Below are 20,016 nucleotides of genomic sequence, written 5' to 3' on the forward strand. Positions count from 1 at the left end.
TTAAGGGTACCTGTGGCTTCTGTGTCAGCTGCCACTGGGCAATCACAGACATTGATGCGACACTAACCACATTTTGATATTAAAAAATAAAACCAGGGAATCGAATCCAAAGTTAATTTGGAGCATTGTTGTGCTTACTCAAATTTCCTGGAAAAGCCTCCCTTTGGTTAGTGGCTAGGGGGAGGGGATCACCAATGAGGAAGGCCATTGGCCCCCTCTAACCATTAACCAGCAGGGAAGCTGGCAAACAAGATTTAGCAGCAGCTGCTCCGCTGGCTTACTGTACACACACAAGGATCCAGGACAGCAGGACCCAGTCACCAGGTGCAGCCTGAGCTATCTGCAGACCGTGAGTAACACCTGAGGTGGCTCCATCCTCCCACTCCGGCCAGGCCTGCAGAACATGATGACAGCAACTTGCTTATTTGAGTTTTTTTTTAATGGGGCACTGAACATCAGAACAGACAGAGGAATAGGAGGCAACCCTGGGTGGGCTTCCCAGAGTCTGTGGGTCGCCCATGTGAGGGCTGATTTCCTCTGGCCTCCTGCCTTGCAGGGGTTGACATAGCTAAGAGTTGTCCCCATCCATCACACTCCTTGTGTTCCAAAGCCCAGCCAAACAACATAACAGCCCCGGAGACCAGATGGATCAACGCAAAGCAGCACCCTGTTGGGGACGCAGGGTGGGAGGGAGAGGGTGCCTGGCTGGTACAGAGCAGACTGTGCATTCTACAGAGTCACACACACCTCCTGGCTCGGGAACCTGGGGCAAGGGTACTGCAGATCGAACAGAACTGTCTGCATTTTCACCACATGTTACGAGGTTTCAATGCAGAGGGCCCACGACTATACTAGCCCACAGGGACATTTCTGGAAATAAAGAACACAGTGGGTGGGTCACTTCAGAAATGAGGAACAAGGAGGAAACACATGAAATGAAAGTCGTGAATAATATTAATGCTGCATTTTCACAGAGGTGGGTACCTTTCGGAAAGCCGTTTTACTCATTGTTTTGCTTTCCATAGAGAAAGGCAGAATGGCATGGCACAGACTCTGCAGTCAGACCACACAGCTTGCTTAGAATTTCAGCTCTCACTCCCTGGATCTCAGTTTTTTCATCTGCACTATGAGCCCAGGAAGACCCATTAAGTGAAGTCACATAAGAAAACACTGACAACAGTGCTGGCTGATCTTCCCCACCTTACTGTAGAGTTTTCACCCATCCTGAAGGATTAACAGAGGAGGGGGATGCAGTGGGAAATGAAAAGCAGGAAGAGAAGGGAAGCACGAGGAACCTGCATGGAGGCAAACCCACCCCACTCCACGCTGCACAGTGCATGGGGTCCTTGCCCAAGACAAGGGCAAAGACAGAAATCTAAAGCAAAGATTTCACTGCAGTGTGATAGAGGCAGTGACAGAGAGAAGCACAGAGGAAGGGCTTCCTGCAGGAGGTGACCTGGGACCAGAGTACAAGAGGCAGTGAGCCAGGCAAGGCAGGGAGGGGATGGGCCACATAGGGCAAGGGTGGGCAGGTGCTTTCTGCCCAGCTCCCAGGTCAGCACCAGCTGCGCAAACATTGGGGAACTGAAATGACCTTGGAGGGGAATTGAAATGACCTTGCCTCCCTGACCCCAGCAGGGGGAATGAAAATCTGGTGTGGGGGGAAGAAGCCCCTGAGACAGCCAGTGTTCTGCAGCCGAGACTTCAAGGGGTGATATTTGAGGCTAGAGTCAGGGCTATCACCAGGGGCCATGAAGATCAACCCCACCTGGGGGCAATGGAGCCACTGAAAGTTTTTCAGCGGGAGAATGCCAATCAGCTTGAATTTTAGAAAGATGCCTGTGGCTGCTGAGGGGAGAAAGGATTGGAGGGAGCTGAGCAAAAGGCAAGGAGCCCAGGTAGGGGGTGATGGCTAATCCTGGTGAATAGTAATCGAGATGATGAGCTCCAAACTTGGCCTGTGTACAGAGACTGGAGAAAATTAGAAGATCAAGTGGGCAAGGCCCAGGGTAGGTGTTAGTATCTATTTTATACTAAGGAAACTGACGTAGAATTTAAATAGTCCCCCCATGTCACCTCGTTCATAACTAGCAATGCCGAGATTCTAATCCACCTTGGTCTGCCCTGAAAACCAGGAAAATGACTGAATCATCTATAAAGACAGGCAGCTGGGGAGGGAGGGGGCAGGGTGGCCAGGTCGTTATTGAAGCAGAGAAGCAGAACCCAAAGGTGGGAATTTCAGCAGGAATTGTTTTTCCACCCCATGGAGAAAGGCACATGGGGAGGGTTGGAAGAGAACTTAGGGAGGTCAGAGGGATGTTTGCACCTGTCTCATGCGAAGGTTCTGGTTTCAGAGCGTGCAAGGAAAAGGGCCTCGGGGCTGTTCCCACCAGTGGTGCCCACACTAAATGCACCGCATTCTCCTGGGGACACTGGTTTCACTGTGAGTTCTTGACCCCTCCCAGAGTGGCTGGTCCCATAGGTGGGGCAGTACGGGGGTGCGGGGGCTGGGAGGAGCCTGCTTCTCCTGTAAGCATCCCTTCTTTAATGGCATGTAAGGTGGCTCCATAACGCACAGGACTTTGGACAACTGGCCTTGCAGACAGAACATCCACTTACTGATTCTGACCTTGGCTGCATTTTTTTCCAATTGCTCTTACCAAATATTTTTTAATGGACTATATTTAAGTTATGTCAATACCACACTATTGATTATTGTGGCTTTATAATATATTTGGAAATTGGGAAGTATGAGACCTCCAACTTTATTCTTCTTTCTCAAGACTGTTTTGGTTATTCAGGGTCCCTTGAGATTCTATATGAATTTTAGGATGGCTCTTTCTATTTCTGCAAAATACATCATTGAGACTTTGATAAAGATTGCATTAGGGAGTAGTAACTCTTAACGATATTAAGTCCTCTAACACATGAACACAGGATGTCTTTCCACTTATTTATGTCTTCTATAATTTCTTCCAGCAATTTTTTTTTTTTTTTAGTTTTCAGTATGTTAGTCTTTCCTTGGTTAAGTCAACTCCTAAGTGTTTTATTCTTTTTAATGCTATTGTACATGAAATCGTTTTCTTAACTTCCTTTTCAGATTGTTCACTGTTAGTATATAGAAACGGAACTGATTTTGGGGTGTAGACTTTTTATTCTGCTACTTTGCTGAACTACTTTATTCATTCTAACAGTTTGTATGTGGAAGGTGGAATCTTTAGGGTTTTCTGCATATAAGATTATCTGTAAACAGAGGTAATTTTACTTCCTCCTTTCCAATTGGGATGCCTTTTATTTCTTTTCTTTTTTTTTTTTTTTTTTATCCCTAACGGCTCTGGCTAGAGCTTCCAGTGCTATGGTAAATAAGAGGCAAAAACAGGCCTCCTGTCTTGTTCCAAACCTTAGATGGAAAGCTTTCAATCTTGCACTGTTGAGTATGATGTGGGCTTTTCATAGATAGCCTTTATTATGTTGAGGTAGTTTCCTTGTATTCCTAGTTTGTTGAGTGTTTTTATCATGAAAGGGTATGTTGAATTATGCTAAATGCTTTTTCTGCATCAATTGAGATGATCATGTGGTGTTTTCTTCTTCATTCTGTTAATGTGATGTATTACATTGACTGATTTTTATATGTGGAACCATCCTTGTATTACAGGAATTAATCCCACTTGGTCATGGTGTGTCATCCTTTGAACATGCTGCTAAATTATAATTGCTAGTATTTTGTTGAGGATTTTTGCTTCAATGTTCATAAGCGATATCATCTGTAGTTTTCTTACAGTGTCTTTGTCTGGCTTTGCTATCAGGGCAATGAATGAGTTAGAAAGTGTTCCCGCCCTCTGCGGTTTTTTTGAAGAGTTTGAGAATTTGTGTGATTTTTGTTTGTTTGTTTGTTTGGTGTTTTTTTTAATGTTTAGTAGACTGCAACAGTGAACCCATATCGTCCTGGGTTTTCCTTTGTTGGGAGGTTTTCAATTTGATTCCATTTCCTAACTCCTTTAGGTCTATTCAGATTTTCTCTTTCTTTGTGATTCAGTCTTGTTATGTTTTGTGCTTCTAGAATTTTTCCATTTCATGTAGGTTATCCAATTTGTTAGTATGTAATTTTTTCGTAGTATTCTCAGTTTTTCTTTTTTCTATAGAACTGGTAATAATGTCCCCACTTTCATTTCTGATTTGAGCAATTTGAGACTTCTGTTTTTTTTTCTTACTCAGTCTAGCTAAAAGTTGATCAATTTTGTTAATCTTTTAGAAGATTATTATATTGATTATTATTATATTAACTATATTGATTAGACATATTTTATTTTAGTGTTATTGATTTTCTCTAGTTTTTCTATTCTCTATTTTATTTATCTATGCTCTAATCTTTATTGTTTCCTTTCTTCTATTACCTTACTACCAGCCTCTTTGGGTAACTATTTGCATGAAAATTTTTTTCCATTCTATCATTTTCATATTTTTGTCTTTGGATTTAAAATTAGTCTCTTGTAATCAACGGATAGCTGGATAATCTTTTTTTAATCCATTCTGCCAATCTATGTCTTTTGATTGGATAATTTTATCCATTTATATTTAAAATAACTACTAATAAGAAGGGACATATTTTTGTCAATTTCTTATTTGCTTTCTATATGCCTTATAGTTTTTCCTCCTCATTGCCTGTATTACTGTCTTATTTTGTGTCTTGTTGCTTTTTTCAGTGAAACATTTTAATCCCCTTCTCACTTTCTATTTTCTTTATAGCTACCAGAGAAATTACATTTAACATCCTAAAGTGATAACACTCTCATTTGTTATAACACTCTCATTGAATTTATGCCAGCTTAACTTCAACAGCACACAAAAACTATATCTTCGTCCCCACATTCTTTTCGTTAGTCACAAAGTATATCTTTATTCATTGTGCATCCAAAAACATAAATTAATAATTGCTTTTTATGCATTAGTCTCTTAAATCATATATAAGATAAAAAGTGGAGCTACAAACAAAAATTACAATGATGCTGAATTTTAGATCTGCTCATGTATTTATCTTTACCAGGTATCTTTATTTCTTTATATAGATTCTATTTACACCCTCGTGTCCTTTCATTTCAATCAGAAGGACTCTCTTTAGCATTTCTTGCAGGGGAGATCTAGAAGTAATGAACTCCCTCAGCTTTTGTTTATCTGGGATGTTTTAATTTTTCCCTCATTTTTGAAGGGCAACAGTATTGTCAGACGTAGAATTGACTTGGTGACAGTTTTTCTTTCAGGACTTTGACTATATTGATAGGGTAGATATTTAACCTTTCTGAGCCTCTGTTTCTGCCTACCTAAAATCAGAATAATTGTCTGCTTTATTAGTTTGTTAGCAAGAGTTAGATGAGAAAATATAGGCAAAATACCTAGGTCAGCATTGGGCACCTGGTAAGAACTTGGTAAATCATAGCAAGTATAATTCATACTTTCAGATGAGGAAATTAAGGCCCAGAATCCAATGTGGAGGAAGGAAGTGGGGCTTGAATAGGGTCTTCAGTGGGCAGTGGGGTCTTCTGCCTACTGTTCCACCGTGGTGTACTCTCTTGGAGATCCCACATCATCTAATGAACATTTCTAATTTTGCAGGTCCCAGCCATCCTGAGCAATGCTGCTTGCCCTGTACACCTGTCTCCTCTGGCTGTCCACCGGTGGCCTCTGGACTGTCCAGGCTCAAGACACCGATGCTGACATGAGCACAAGGAGCCATCACCGGAACTTGGCTCCAAACAATGTTGACTTTGCCTTTGGCCTTTATAAGCACCTAGTGGCCTCAACTCCTGACAAAAACGTCTTCATTTCCCCCGTCAGCATTTCCATGGCGTTGGCTATGCTTTCCCTGGGTGCCTGCAATGACACACGGGCCCAGATTCTCCAGGGCTTGGGCTTCAACCTCACTGAGAAGTCCGAGGCCGAGATCCACCAGGGATTCTGGTCCCTCCACCGCCTTCTTAGGGAGTCAGACACCAGCTTGGAAATGACCATGGGCAACGCCTTGTTCCTCAACCAGAGCCTGGAGCTTCAAGAGTCGTTCTCAGCAAACACCAAGCGTTACTATGAGTTGGATGCCTTGACTACAGATTTCCAGGACTGGGCCAGAGCCGGCAGACAAATCAATGACTATATCAAGAATAAGACCCACGGGAAGATGGTTGACTTGTTCTCGGAGCTGGATAGCCCAGCCATACTTATCCTGGTCAACTACATCTTCTTCAAAGGTATCTCTACCCATCCCATTCTGACAAGACCCCATCTGCTATTGCCAAGGACAGTAACAGCTATCAGAACCCAGGGCACACGCTTAGGCAAAGCCTTTCATTTTACAAAGCACATGCACATCTGTGAGTCTCCATCTTCACCATAATCTTAGTAGGAAGGCGGAATCATTAGGTTGGTGCAAACATAACTGCGGTTTAAAAGGTTAAAAATAATTGCAAAAACCACAGTTACATTTCCACCAACCTAATATTTAATCTTATAAAAGATCAAAATGACAACCAGCATGGTGGAGTGATTTGCCCAAGCTCTTACAGTTGGTTTGAGGCCCAAACACGTAATCCTGAACAGTCTGGCTGCCTCATGATCTACAAAGATTGGCTGAGTCCCAGCAGTGAGTCAGGCACTGGAAATACAGCCTAGGACCAGACAGACCTCAGGAACTCTCAAACTGCCCCTGAGCCACTGTATACACATTTCCCAGGCACTCACTGCCAGCTCTGACCAGGTCCTGCCCATGCCAAACTTTAGCCCCTCCCACCAGCTTGGAACAGACTTTCCAAAGTGCCTGTTCATAAAAATGACCAGGGAGATTTGTTAAAATTATAGATTCCAGATCCCACACCAGAGCCACTGAAGCAAAACCTCCTAAAGAAAGTCCTAGAATTTGTATTTTTAACAAGGTTCCCTCCCCTAATCATTTTAATGATCAGACGATTTAGGGACATACTATTGTCCTTGAGAATAAATCCAAATGCCTTAGCTCTCAACCTCCATCCACCCTGAGGGACATTTAGCAATGACTGAGATATTTTTGGTTGTCACAACGAGGCGTGGGGTGAGGTGTGCTGCTGGCATCTGTTGGGTAGAAGCCAGGGATGCTGCTAACCACCCTACAATGCGTGGACAGCCCCCACAAATGGCTATAGTCCCAAGGGTGAGAAACCCTGGCTCAGAGTCACCTGCTTCTCTGTCCTTTCTAGCCTCACGTTCGCATTTTCCCTACACACACAAACACACACACACACACACACACACACACACACAATGTCTGACTACACTGAATTCCTTTCATGTCCTTGAGCATGGCTGTTCCCGGGGAAGCCTGTATGAGTTCCCTACTGCTGTTGTAACAAATCACCACAAACTTGGTGGCTTAAAACAACGCAATTTATTATCTTACAATTCTGAAGGTCAGAAGTCCACAATGCATCACGCTGGGTTAGCAAGACGTGCTCCTTCTGGAGGTGTCAGGCTGTAAGGAAGAATTTGTTCCTTGTCTTTTCCAGCTTCTAGAAGCCACCTGCATTCCTGGGTTCATGGCCGCCTTCCCTTTTCAAAGCCAGGAATGCATCACTTCAACATCTGCTTCAGTCATTACATCTCCTTTCTGACTCTGACCCTCCTGCCTTCCTCTCCAACTTTAAAGCACCTTGTGATTACATTGGGCCCACCTGGATAATCCAAAATAATCTCATCTCAAGGTTAGTTGAAGGGCAACCTTAATTTCCTCTTGTTATGTAACATAACCTAGTCACAGGACAGAGACATCTTTGCGGGGCTATTCTTCCTGCCACAAAGCCCATGCCCTTTTGGTCTCCTGACCCCTCCCTCCACTTAGCTGACTGCCTAACATTTCTTTCTATCTTTCAAATCTTGGCTCCAAAGTCACCTCCTCCGTGAAGCTTCCCCTGATTCTCTCAGGGAAATCCCTGCTTTTCTCTCATGTGCACTCTCTGCAGTCTTCCCACAGCTCATGTTAACAATCATCTTATCAGAACTTGTCACCCAAGTGATTCAGTTTTGGTTAAGCAGTCATATTCAAAGAAGTATAGATGAAACAGAAAAATAAGGAATTACAATATTTAACATGGGTCTATCAACAATATTAAAGATCATCCAAATCTAATCCCCAGCAAAGACTCCTCATGAGTCCCTTTTGTTTCCCTCCCCAGCTTTCACTCAGAGCCTCCCGTCGGCCAAAGTCCCCCTTCCCTCTCCCAGCTCTTTATTACCTGATGGACTTAGCATCTTGGTAAGCCCTCCTCCTCCTGCCTCTGGGTCTTTCTCTGCCTATTTTCCAGCACAAGTCTGGGAACCCACCTGGCAGAGGCCTCCCTCCTTGGAAGGTGGCGAGGGTGAGAACCTTCTCAAACAAAGGCATCGTTCTTTTTATCCCCAGCTTTACTGAGATAGAATTGACTTATAACACTGTGTAAGTTTAAAGTGTACAATGTGATGATTTCATATATGTATACATTGGGAAATGATCACCAAAATAAGGTTAGTTAACACATCCATCACCTCATTTATTTACCTCTGTGTATCTGTGATAAGAATATTTAAGACCTGCTCTCTTAGCAACTTTCAAGCATATACGTAACACAGTGTTCTCAACTGTGTAGTGACCATGCTGTGCATTAGATCCCCAGAACTTATTCATCTCATAACGGGAAGTTTGTACCTTTTGACCTTCTCCACCCATTTCTCCCAACCCTCTGTCCCTGACAACCATCATTCTATTCTGTTTCTATGAATTCTATATTTTTAGATTCCACATATATGAGGTCTGACAATTAAGTTCACGAACTTGTTGCAACGATGTTGCTAACATTTTTTGATACCAGAGGGATGATTCATTATGAATTTGTACCAACTGGACAAGCAGCTAACCAAGTTGACTATTTGGAAGTGCGGAAAAGGCTGCATGATAAAGTTAGATGAAAATGACCTGAACTTTTTGCCAACAATTCATGGCTCTTGCATCACGACAATGCACCGGCTCACACAGCACTGTCTGTGAGGGAACTTTTAGCAAGTAAACAAATAACTGTATTGGAACACCCTCCCTACTCACCTGACCTGGCCCCCAGTGACTTCTTTCTTTACCCAAAAATAAAGGAAATATTGAAAGGAAGACATTTTGATGACATTCAAAGACATTTTGAGGACATCAAGGGTAATACGACGGCAACTCTGATGGCCATTCCAGAGAGAATTCCAAAATTGCTCTGAAGGGTGGACTAGGTGCTGGCATCACTGAATAGCTCCCCAAGGGGAGTACGTCGAAGGTGATCGTAGTGATATTCAGCAATGAGGTATGTGGCACTTTTTAGAGGATGAGTTCGCAAACTTAATTGTCTGACCTCATAAGTGAGACCATACAGTATTTGTCTTTTGCTGACTTATTTCACTTAGCATGATGCCCTCAAGTTTCATGCATGTTGTCACAAGTCCCATTTATGGCTGAATAATATTCCATTTTACATATATATATATATATAGATATAGATATATAATATTATATATTATATTTTCCTTGTCCATTCATCCATTGATGGACACTTAGGATGTTTCTTGGCTATTGGGAATGGTGCTGCAATGAACATGGGAGTGCAGCTGTCTCTTTGAGATAGTGATTCCATCATGTGTGGATATATACCCAGAAGTAGGATTGCTGGATCATAAGGTAGTTCTATTTTTAATTTTTTGAGGATCCAACGTATTGTTTTCCATAATGGCTGCACCAATTTACATTCCCACCAAGAGTGCTCAAGGGTTCCCTTTTCTCTACATCCTCACCAACTCTTGTTTTTCTTGTCTTTTTAATGGTAGCCATTCTAACAGGTGTGAGGTGATATCTAACTGTGGTTTTGGTTTGCATTTCCCTAATGATTAGTGATGTTGAGCACATTATCATGTACCTGTTGGCCATTTGAATATCTTCTTTGAAAAAATACCTAGTCAAGCCACTTGCCCATTTTTTACTTGGATTATTTGGGGTTTTTTGCTATTGAACAACATGAATACCTTATATATTTTGGATATTAATGCCTTATCCGATATATGGTTCGCAAATATTTTCTTCCTTTCCGTAGGTTGCCTTTTTATTTTACTGATTATAACTTTTCCTGTGCAGAAGCTTTTTAGTTTGATGTGGTCCTGCTTCTTTATTTTTCCTTTTGTTGCTTGTGCTTTTGGTATCATATCTAAAAAAAATCATCATAAAGACCAATGTCAAGGAGTGTCCTTTTTCCTATGCTTTCTTCTAGGAGTTTTATGGTTTCAGATCTTATTTTTAAGTCTTTAATCTATTTTGAATTAATTTTCATGAATGCTGCAAGATAGGTGTCCAGTTTCTTTCTTTTTCTTTTTTTGCATGTGACTATCTAGTTTTCCCCACACCATTTACTGAGTATTCCTCATTGTGTATTCTTGGCTCCCTTGTCAAATATTAGTTGACCATATGTGCAAGGGTTTATTTCTGGGCTTTTAATCAGAACTTCATTGGTCTATGTGTCTGTTTTCATGCCAGTACCATACTGTTTTGATTATTATAGCTTTATAGGATAGTTTGCAATTAGGAAGTGTCATGCCTCCAGTTTTGTTCTTCTTTCTCAAGATTGATTTGGCTATTCAAGGTCTTCTGTGGTTCCATACAAAAGGGCAGCATTCTTTACAACTGACAGTGAGAGGGCCAAGGAGTCTGGGAATGTTTGCCCAGAAATGTTTCTGGGTGCTCCCCCAAATTCCGCAGGCCGTCTCTCCTCATCTCTTTGGTGGCCCCAGTGCATTTGCATAGTGCTTGGCATGTGAAAGAAATTTGAATAAAACAGCCTTGGGAGAAAAGCACAGCAAAACCAAGTACAAGGAGGGCTCCCCTAAGCCTGAGAGGAGCCTGAGAGGGGGCTGGTGGGACAGGTATTGACAGAGCATCATTTGGCACAGGGCTTCTCTCTCACAGATCCTCAGCATTCTCACAATCTCGGTGGGGCTGAATTGATGGGAAATAATAGTTCCTGGCAATAAAACCAGAGAGGCTTTGAATACCTGCATGCAGGACCAGACATTGACAAGTGTGTGGGCTGCCTCGTTGTACACAGACTTTCTGTGATGCAGCAGAACTAATTGGCAAGTCCCTGTTTAACCTAGTGAATACCCTGAAATGTTTCCAGCAAGCCAGGATAATAAACAGGAATAAAGAGTGGTGTAGCTATCCTCACGAAACTCAGGACATGCAAGTGTCCCTCTCATGTTCCTTACTTAGTGAACTATGATGACAACTCTTTTTTGAAGAAGATTAAAAATGTTGTTAAAATATTTTCCAGAGGAATCATCCTTGTTCTCTCTGATTTCCCCCCATAAGTTCTTAAGTTTCTTTAGCATGAGTTCTCCTGGCCCAATAATTTTCAAGAAATTCCTTAAAGTAGAGGTTAGACCCCATTTGGATATGTTATGCTTGCTTCTAGAAAAGAAATACTCAGTAAAAAGCAAACAGCAAACTTAAGGATGAAAACCTAACACTGAAAAGTATTTAACTCATATATCAGTGAAATCATATGGTTCTCACCTTTTTCTATCTGACTTATTTTGCTCAGCATAATAATCTCAAGATCCATCCATGTTGTCACAAATGTTCCTATATCATCTTTTCTTACCACTTACTTTTCTTACCACAAATAGCATTCTATTGTGTATGTATACCACAACTTCTTTATCCATTCATCTATCGAAGGACTTTGGTTGTTTCCATGTCTTGGCCACTGTAAATAAAGCTGCAGTGAACATCGGAGGATACATATCTTTACGGATAAATGTTTTCAGATTTTTTGGGTAAATACCCAGGAGAGGGATTCCTGGGTCATATGGTAATTCTATTCTTAATTTTTTGAGGAACCTCCACATTGCCTTCCATAGTGGCTGCACCAATCTGTATTCCCATCAACAGTGTATTGAGGGTAAACTTTAATTAAAAAAAAAAAAGTATTTAACCCACTTTTTATTTTTCCTTTGGTGAATTGGACAAGTTAGCTACAAAACACCAGCCCCTTCAGTTTTGAGAACCCCAGACTTCCTTTGGAGGATGGTTCGAAAATCATCAAATTATCTCACTTGCTGTGAGACAGATAGACCGGGAGTTGACACTCAGTCTCTAGGGATGGAGCATGCACAGCTCCCAGGTCTCCAGGGTCTGCATCCATAGCTCTTTTCCCTGTCCTCCAGCCTTTCCCTGTTGTGTCCCTTAGTAGCCCTTATAGGGGGGTTGAGGCCAGCTCAGAACCAAGAGTTTTGGCCTCATAATCCATAGATCCCACAGGTGGTGGGATGGAGAAGCTTCTCCCTGGAGCTATGCTCCGGCCACCTTCAGGCAGCCTCAGTTGGGAAACAGTAACCTCACAAGGGCTTCTGGACCTGAGGTCAAGGGCAGTCAGGACACCTGCGATCCACTGGACTCAGGGTCCTCAGTAATCTCCAGACCCCAGGAGACTTAACCTAGAGTCCTGGTAAGATTCAACCCGTATCTGTAAATATCCAAAAGTCTGTCACCTGTGAGAGGACTCAGAGTTGTTTGGAATAAGCTCAAAAGGGCCAAAGAGGTCCAGCAGCCAAGTGTTACAATCAGACAGAGCGGACCTGTACTGGAAAGTCCCATCTGTGAAGGTAGTGAATTGCCCATCACCAGACAAGCACACAGGCTGTGCGGTGACACCGTGGACGTGCTGGAAGGGAGCTGAGTCCAGCTGGGGTGGGAGCCTGGGACCTTGAAGGAATCTTCTCCCCCTGACTCTGCTTCCAGGAAATGTAGTGTAGCTCTCAGGGCCATGAGGAAGGCCAGGAGTCCCCTGCAGGAGAATGGATACAATCAGCTGGCAGCCAGGCTGCCTGCTGGGCTTCTGTGGCCAGGACAACAAGGGGTGAAGACGGAATGAATGGTCCATTCCTCCAAACCTCCCCCGACCCCGAGCTTGAATCCAGCACCACATCCAGGATACACTGCAGGCCAGGGGCCATGTGGCAGTCTGGTTTACTGAATCCTACCCCAAACCCAAAGGCCAGCATTCCCTCTTTCACGACTTCTTTGCATTTTTAGAGACAAATCTCAGAGACAGCTAATCCGAAATCCATGCCAAGAAGTGGAGGATGGAACAGGCTTTAAACCTCTGGGAGTTTCACATCTTACCAGGGAAATCGAGTGGCTCTGGTGGGGACCTCCCAGGGGTGAGGGAGGCTGCTGCGTAACTGGCTTAGCGGTGACCTCTGTTGCTCTGCTGCCACCCCAACTCCTGCTCTCACAGACCTGTCTCCTGCCTTCCCTCTCTCCTCTCCCCAGGCACATGGGCACACCCCTTCATATGGGAAAGTACCAGGGAGGAGAACTTCTACGTGAACAAGACAACCCTCGTGAAGGTGCCCATGATGTTCCAGTCACGTGAGATCAAGTACCTCAACGACCAGGAACTCCCCTGCCAGCTGGTGCAGCTGGACTACATGGGCAATGGGACCGTCTTCTTCGTCCTTCCGGAGGAGGGGAAGGTGGACATGGTCATCACTGCCCTGAGCCGGGACACCATAAAGAGGTGGTCCAGTTCCCTGATCAGTGGGTAAGCCCTCCAGCCGGCTGTATTGACTTCTGCAGTGGACCTGTTTCCAGAAAGTGGGGAGGGCAGAAGAGGGGTCCACTTGGTGTCCTTCTTCCCCCAGACTCACCTCAAAGTTCTCATTGCAGCAACAAGGAACAAGAAAAATCCCAATGGAATGAAGTTAGCAATCTAAGAATTTGCAGGCAGAAAAACTAGAAAGCAGCTCTTCTACTTTATTATGTGTGTAGGTTTTGAGCTCTAGGGTTTTGAGTTATTTTTCCTTAGAATGATATACTCCACTGCTCAGGGCTGGTGCTTTTGGAGAGATGCATCCAGCTCCATGAGGGGACATGGTGGTACCTGGGAGTCTGACCTCACTCCTGCCGGGAAGAGGGGTGTGGTGGGTTCTGTGGCTGTGTGTGGGACACAGAAGGCCTTCTTCGAGTCCTGGAACCAAACTTGCCTGCCCTTGAGTGTGTGTGAGTGGGGGCGAGGGGTGGGGTGCCTGTGAGCCTGTGTTTGGGTGAGGGTAGGGATGCATTTGCTGGCTTTTCACCATTTCAAGTGTCCCATCCCCACCTCATCCGCACCCCATGAAGGGAACCTGTAATTCAGGTACAGTGCCAGCGGATGCTTGTCACGCACCATGATCCTAACAAAGTCTGGACCCTAGTGTGTTGCAAATGACGTGGATAACCTTTCTCGTTACACCAAAAATAATCTCTTCACTAAACTACCTTGGCTTCCCATTAATGAACAACGTGCCGTTTCCCTCTAAATATTTTTTTAAATAAACATCCAATGTAAAATTTTGAACATTAGCTCTCATATGTGATTGGGCATGAATTCTCTACTCAATCCGAAAAGTGTCCGCCGAATGCCAGAAGACAGACCCTACGGTGCCCCAGCTCCGTGCTTGTGTCACCCCTTTGCCCATCTCACCGCTCCCAGCACCCCCCCCACCACCGTGGTGTCCAGTGTACCTGAACCTGCACCCTTCAGGTCCAGTTACACCCCACTTGCCACAGGAAGCCTCCACGCCCCACTCACAGAGCGTTTACCCTGTCTCCTTCCTCTCTGTGCCCTGGTTCCACTGCTATGGACCAAACCTCCTTTGCTGTGTTGTACGGGCAGCTCTCCAAGGGTGAGGAGATGGGCTTTGAGGTTTCTTCACATCTCTGCTGCATTCCCGCGGTGTGACTATGGGGCGTTCCTCGGCCTCTGACTTTGGGAGGGTTGTGTGAGCGTGTGTGCATTTGATGAGATCCAGAAAGCAAAGGTGGTCCTCCAGGTGCTTGGGGGAGGTCTGTCTCCCTTACTTTCTGTTGCTATTTCCCCATCGAGAGCATTTGCTTGTCCACTCACCTTCAATTCCTCCTCAGTTCCCCTTGAACAATAAGTCTTAAAGTTCCTCTTGGCTGCTTGCCAGCCTCCAGCCGCTCGCCTCCCCCAGGGCTGTGTTACTTCAGGGAAGAGGAGGCCTTGCGCCAACCCCCCCCCCCCAACCTGCTGGGGAGCCTGTGCCCGTTTGCTGATGGCCTGCAGCCGCAGGATTTCAGGCGTCTTCTCTCCCTCTAGAAAAGGAAGAGATGTTGAAATGAAACGAATGTCTTGATATATAACAATGTTCAGGCACGCCTGATTCCACTTACCTTTCTAGAAACCCCACCTGCTTTATCCAGTGGGAACTGCAGGCCAAGTCATCAAATTCCTGCAGAATCAATCTGAGAGCTTTAACACAGGTTTCCGACAGAGGTCGTGTTGCCTTACACGGCACTGCTGTGGAGATAGGACAAGCGGAGGGAGGGGCGGGCCTTGGCTCTGCCACTCAGCATCAGTGGCCCGGCAGGGTCCAGACCCTTGCTCCCAGCCGGGGGCTCCCTCCACTCCTGCACGTCTGCTGGGGGTGCTTGGGGACTTCTTGAGGACACTTTTCTTCCCTCTCCAGTAGTCCAGCTGTACCACAGGTGGAATCAGCTCAAAGAAAGAGTTGAGGGGGGTGGGAGATAAGGGTGAAGGGGATCAAATATATGGTGATGGAAGGAGAACTGACTCTGGGTGGTGAGCACACGATGGGGTTTATAGAGGATGTAATACAGAATTGTACACCTGAAATTTATGTAACTTTAATAACAATTGCCACCCCAATAAACTTTAATTAAAAAAAAAAAGAGTTGGGAAGAAAAGATTTTGCCACTCATAGACCCAAAGAGGAAGCTGCCTGTGTGGTGAAGGGCGGGGTAGATCCTGCCTTGTCCTTTCCCTTCCCCTGTCCCCAAAGTGCGTGTCCGGCTGAGAAGCAGGGTCTGGAGAGACCACAGGGGAAATGGAGTGTGACTGGCTGGTGCAGCCCCGAGAAGGTGTAACCCCGTCTGCTTACCCCCGAGCAGCCATGTGGACCTGTACATCCCGAAGGTCTCCATCTCCGAAGCCTATGACATTGGGAGCCTCCTGGAGGACATGGGCCTTGCAGACTTGCTCTACAACCAGGCGGATTTCTCAGGCATCACCCACGAGGCCCAGCTGAAGGTGTCAAAGGTAAGTGTCTCTAGATCCTATCTTTTTCTCCCCCCCAAAATATTCACAATATAAACAATAAGAAGCTACACAGAGCCAATTCATGAGTAGGCCCCGGGCTGAGAGCCCCAGGTCTCGTCCAAGGCCCTAGTTTCACGATGGGCTCAGTGGAGGCTCAGCAAGAAAATGTGCTATCCCCAAGGTCACACAGGAAGCTAGTGATAAAGGAGGGACACAGCCTGGGCGGTCACCCGTTCTGCCAGGCCACACAGGGGAGGCACGGTGCAAAATGAAGTCTTCATGGCAGGCCTGTGAGAGACCCCCAGCAAAAAGGAATCTGGAAAGTGGGAAATGTCTAAATGAGATCACACTGAAACTTCTACCCAATGACATTTGTTCTGTTCATCCTTCAGCCTTATGTTTTGTTATTCATCCATCCATTCATTCAGAAAATATTTATTGAACATCTACTATGTGCCCCAAACTGTGCTATTCACTGGGTACGCCTCCATTACTTTGATGTGGCCCTGCCCTCACAGGGCCTTACAGTCCTGTGGGTGACAAAACAAGTGAGGGAACAGGAGAAAGTTGTAGTGGCAGCAGCCCCCTCCCTCAAGCACACAGACTCTGACCATTGTGTATCTGGTACACAGTATGTGCTCAATAAAATGGATGGTGTGTAAAGGACTGAGTCAAACACCAACCTCTTCCTACGGTGGGTATTATCCCAGCTTCTCAGTGGAGGAATCTCTGGCTCAGGGAGGGCAAATAACTCACCGTAACTCACTAGTAACTCACAGCCTGACATTTGACCTAGGGTCTGTTCCACTCAAAACCTCACTTCCCCAGACACACACTGCAGGAGTTGCTACCCCAGGCCAGCTTCCTTCTGGCCACATGTGCCTATCTACAGAGCCACTCAGAGCCTCCAATACCTTGCTGTGCAGTCAGTGAGAGGGGTTATTAACCATAGGATGTAGTTGTTTAATTAGCCAGTTCTGATCCGTTGGAGGCTTTTATTACAAGCTACTCAAGCATTTTGCCAATTTCAGAATTCCTTCTAATTTTGATCACAAGGGACATTTCAACAGTCAGAGATTACCCTTTTCCATACAGAGTAGGCGTGAACCCTTCGCATAAATTGTACCCTAGAGTTTACCTAGTGAAGGGGAACAGGAGTGAGGGCTCCCTCTACCAGGTCCAGTTCGAACCACGAGACCGTTAACCTCCATGTGATGGGTTCCATCAACAGGCTTTCTAGGGAGCAGGTCTCGGTGTGGCCCAGTTTCTGGAAATGGACAGACCTCAGCTCCAGTCAGGGGGTTGCCACTTAGATACGGAGCCAGCACGTGACCTCTGAGCCTCAGCTTCCCCATCCCTAAAACTGAGGGTGAGAGGAGCCCACGCCATGAGGCGTGGGGCGCTCCCAACACGCAGCACGTGCTTGACCACCCGCTTTGGTCCATCCCTACAGGTGGTCCATGAGGCCATGCTGCAGCTCGATGAGAAGGGAGTGATGGCAGCCGCCCCCACTGCAGTCCCCCGAAACGTGACGTCCGAGCCTCTCACCATCCAGTTCAACCGGCCCTTCATCGTCATGATCTTCGACAACTTCACGTGGAGCAGCCTTTTCCTGGTCAAGGTTGTGAATCCGACATAAGGAGCCGCCCTCCCAGGAGCCATCGCGCCATCTGACTTGGGGCACCAGAAATGATCTGGGGAGTGGGAGTGTTCCCCCACTCTTCTCCAGGTTCTCCTCTGTAATAAATAACTGTCATTGTGACATCGAGGGGGAAAGGTGGGACAACTGACAAAATTTGAATAATATCCATATGATAGAGTACCCATGTAATTTTCTGGTTTTGATCATTGTACCATAGTCATGTAATATGTGGACACTGGGTGAAGGGTATATGGGAACACTAGTATTTTTGGAAATTTTTGTATGTTTGGAATTATTTCTAAATAAAAACTTACAGAAAAGAAATCATGTAAGTCAAAAGCACAACAGAACGACATTTTTAAAGTGCTAGGGAGGAAATGTCATAATAATATCTTTCAAAAAGCAAAAAGAAATCTTAAAAAAATTAAGGCAAAATAAAGATAGTTTTTTCAGACAAACAAAAGCTGAGAAAGTTTATCATCTTCACTAAAGAAATTTTTAGGCAGAAACAAGATGATTCTAGAGGGAAACGTGGACCTACACAAAAGAAAGAAAAACACTGGAAAGGATAAATATGTGGATAAATATAAAATATTTTAAAAATATCTTCAAAATATAATTAACTGCTTAAGGCAGAAAATTTATCAATTTATTGCTTCTCAACTCTAAAACCTCTCTTCACAGCTGCTCTGCAAAAATGGATCTGGACCTTTTAATTGTTTTTTTGCTTTGTCTGCAGGGCACGACGCTAAACTTTGTCAGTAAAGGACGATAGATCGACATTGCAGGAGGAAGAGGCCTTACCCTCCTGATTAAGGGCAAAAAGCATTAAATGAGATAAAGAACCAGATGGACGAACAGGCAGATGGACAGACAGATATAGATAAATTAGATGATGATAGATAGATAGATGATAGATAGATAGATGGATAGATAGATGATATATAAATAGACGCATGGATAGGGCGTATATCTTGAATAATAAGAATTAAAGGCTACTTCCTTAAATATACGACTTATACCTTTCATATATATACGTATATGTACATATGAACCGGAATCCTAAAGCCATCGTCTTACTCAATAAGAAAACACTAAATGCATTCCTACTGAGGTCAAGAGGAAGAGAAGGCTGCTCGTTACATCTACCACTGTTTTACACTGTCCTGGATGTTATTAGACAACGCAGTTAGAAAAGAGAAAGCAGAGGCATAGAATCAGAAAAAAATGAAGTAAAACTACCTCTACTTGCAGATGACATGCAATATACCTGCATAACCCAAATCGATGAAAAACCAAACTGAAGTGATGAAAGAATTCAGCGTGATATCAGTATAAAAAATTAACATACAAAACCCCAAGAGCAGCCAAAAAGATACAGCACTTAGAAATAAACAAGAAATGTGCAAAATCTATTTTCAGAAAATTATAACATACTTATTGAAGATGCAAAATTAGACTTGAACAAATGGATATTTCTTCTTGAATAAGATGGCTCAACATCATCTAGATATTAGTTTCCCTAAGTTAATTTGACAGTTCGATGGTATTCCAATAAAAATAACTAATAATTTTTTTTCTGGAGATAGACAAGATGATACCACAGTTCATATAGAAAAATAAATGTGCAAGAATATCGAGGAAAAGACTGAAAAAGAAGAGATATGAAGGGTGGGGGTAGGAGAATAGGGGACAAGTCTGACCAGATATTAAAGCATGTAACACAGATTCTTTAATTAAATCTGTGGTACTGGTACATTAATAGATAGGCAGACCAGTGAAATAAATAGGTTAGAATGTCTGGAAATAGACTCAAGTACAATGGAAATTTGATATTTGATCAAGAAGGACTTTTTAAATAAATGATGTTGGGACAACTGGATAGCCATTTTAAAAAAAAAAAGGATAAAATTGGACCCATTCCTCATACTAAAAACAAGAAGCCTTCTTTCCAGGTTTGTTTTTCATATTGGAATTCGTATAGCAAATGTGACAATATTTACAGTAGTCCCCCCTTATCTTCAGTTTCACTTTCCGCAGTTTCCAACTGCAGTCCAAAACTATTACATGGGAAAATTTCACGTCACTTCATCTCATCACGTAGGCATCTGCTTCTTGTGTGGCAAGGTCACAAGAAGGAGCAGGGTGAATATGGTACATACGGTAAGATATTCTGGGAGAGGACACATTCACGTTACTTTTACTCTGGTATATTGTTATGATCGTTCTATTTTATTA

At 44.0% G+C, this 20,016-nt stretch overlaps 1 protein-coding gene across 2 annotated transcripts; it reads left to right on the forward strand.

Moving 5' to 3' along the window:
- Positions 1-254: 254 nt before the first annotated feature.
- SERPINA6 (serpin family A member 6) lies at positions 255-18,223 on the forward strand. 2 transcript variants are annotated; one of them, XM_033108698.1, is made up of 6 exons: positions 255-349; positions 2,355-2,443; positions 5,611-6,239; positions 13,349-13,619; positions 15,989-16,136; positions 17,590-18,223. In XM_033108698.1, the coding sequence occupies exons 3-6, from the start codon at positions 5,630-5,632 to the stop codon at positions 17,773-17,775; spliced, it is 1,215 nt and encodes a 404-aa protein (XP_032964589.1). In that variant the 5' UTR covers positions 255-349; positions 2,355-2,443; positions 5,611-5,629; the 3' UTR covers positions 17,776-18,223. The 2 variants fall into 2 exon arrangements, with proteins under 2 accessions (XP_032964589.1, XP_032964588.1); XM_033108697.1 differs by lacking the exon at positions 2,355-2,443.
- The last annotated feature ends 1,793 nt before the right edge of the window (positions 18,224-20,016 follow it).

Source organism: Rhinolophus ferrumequinum, chromosome 6, assembly GCF_004115265.2.
Source record: "Rhinolophus ferrumequinum isolate MPI-CBG mRhiFer1 chromosome 6, mRhiFer1_v1.p, whole genome shotgun sequence".
NCBI lineage: Eukaryota > Metazoa > Chordata > Mammalia > Chiroptera > Rhinolophidae > Rhinolophus > Rhinolophus ferrumequinum.

What these genes read in the sequence shown, in the direction of transcription:
- SERPINA6 (XM_033108698.1), top strand. Translation starts at nt 5,630, where the DNA reads ATGCTGCTTGCCCTGTACACCTGTCTCCTCTGGCTGTCCACCGGTGGC. An exon ending in CAACTACATCTTCTTCAAAG is followed by an intron (nt 6,240 to 13,348) that starts GTATCTCTACCC and finishes TCCTCTCCCCAG; the next exon opens with GCACATGGGCACACCCCTTC. An exon ending in CCCAGCTGAAGGTGTCAAAG is followed by an intron (nt 16,137 to 17,589) that starts GTAAGTGTCTCT and finishes CCATCCCTACAG; the next exon opens with GTGGTCCATGAGGCCATGCT.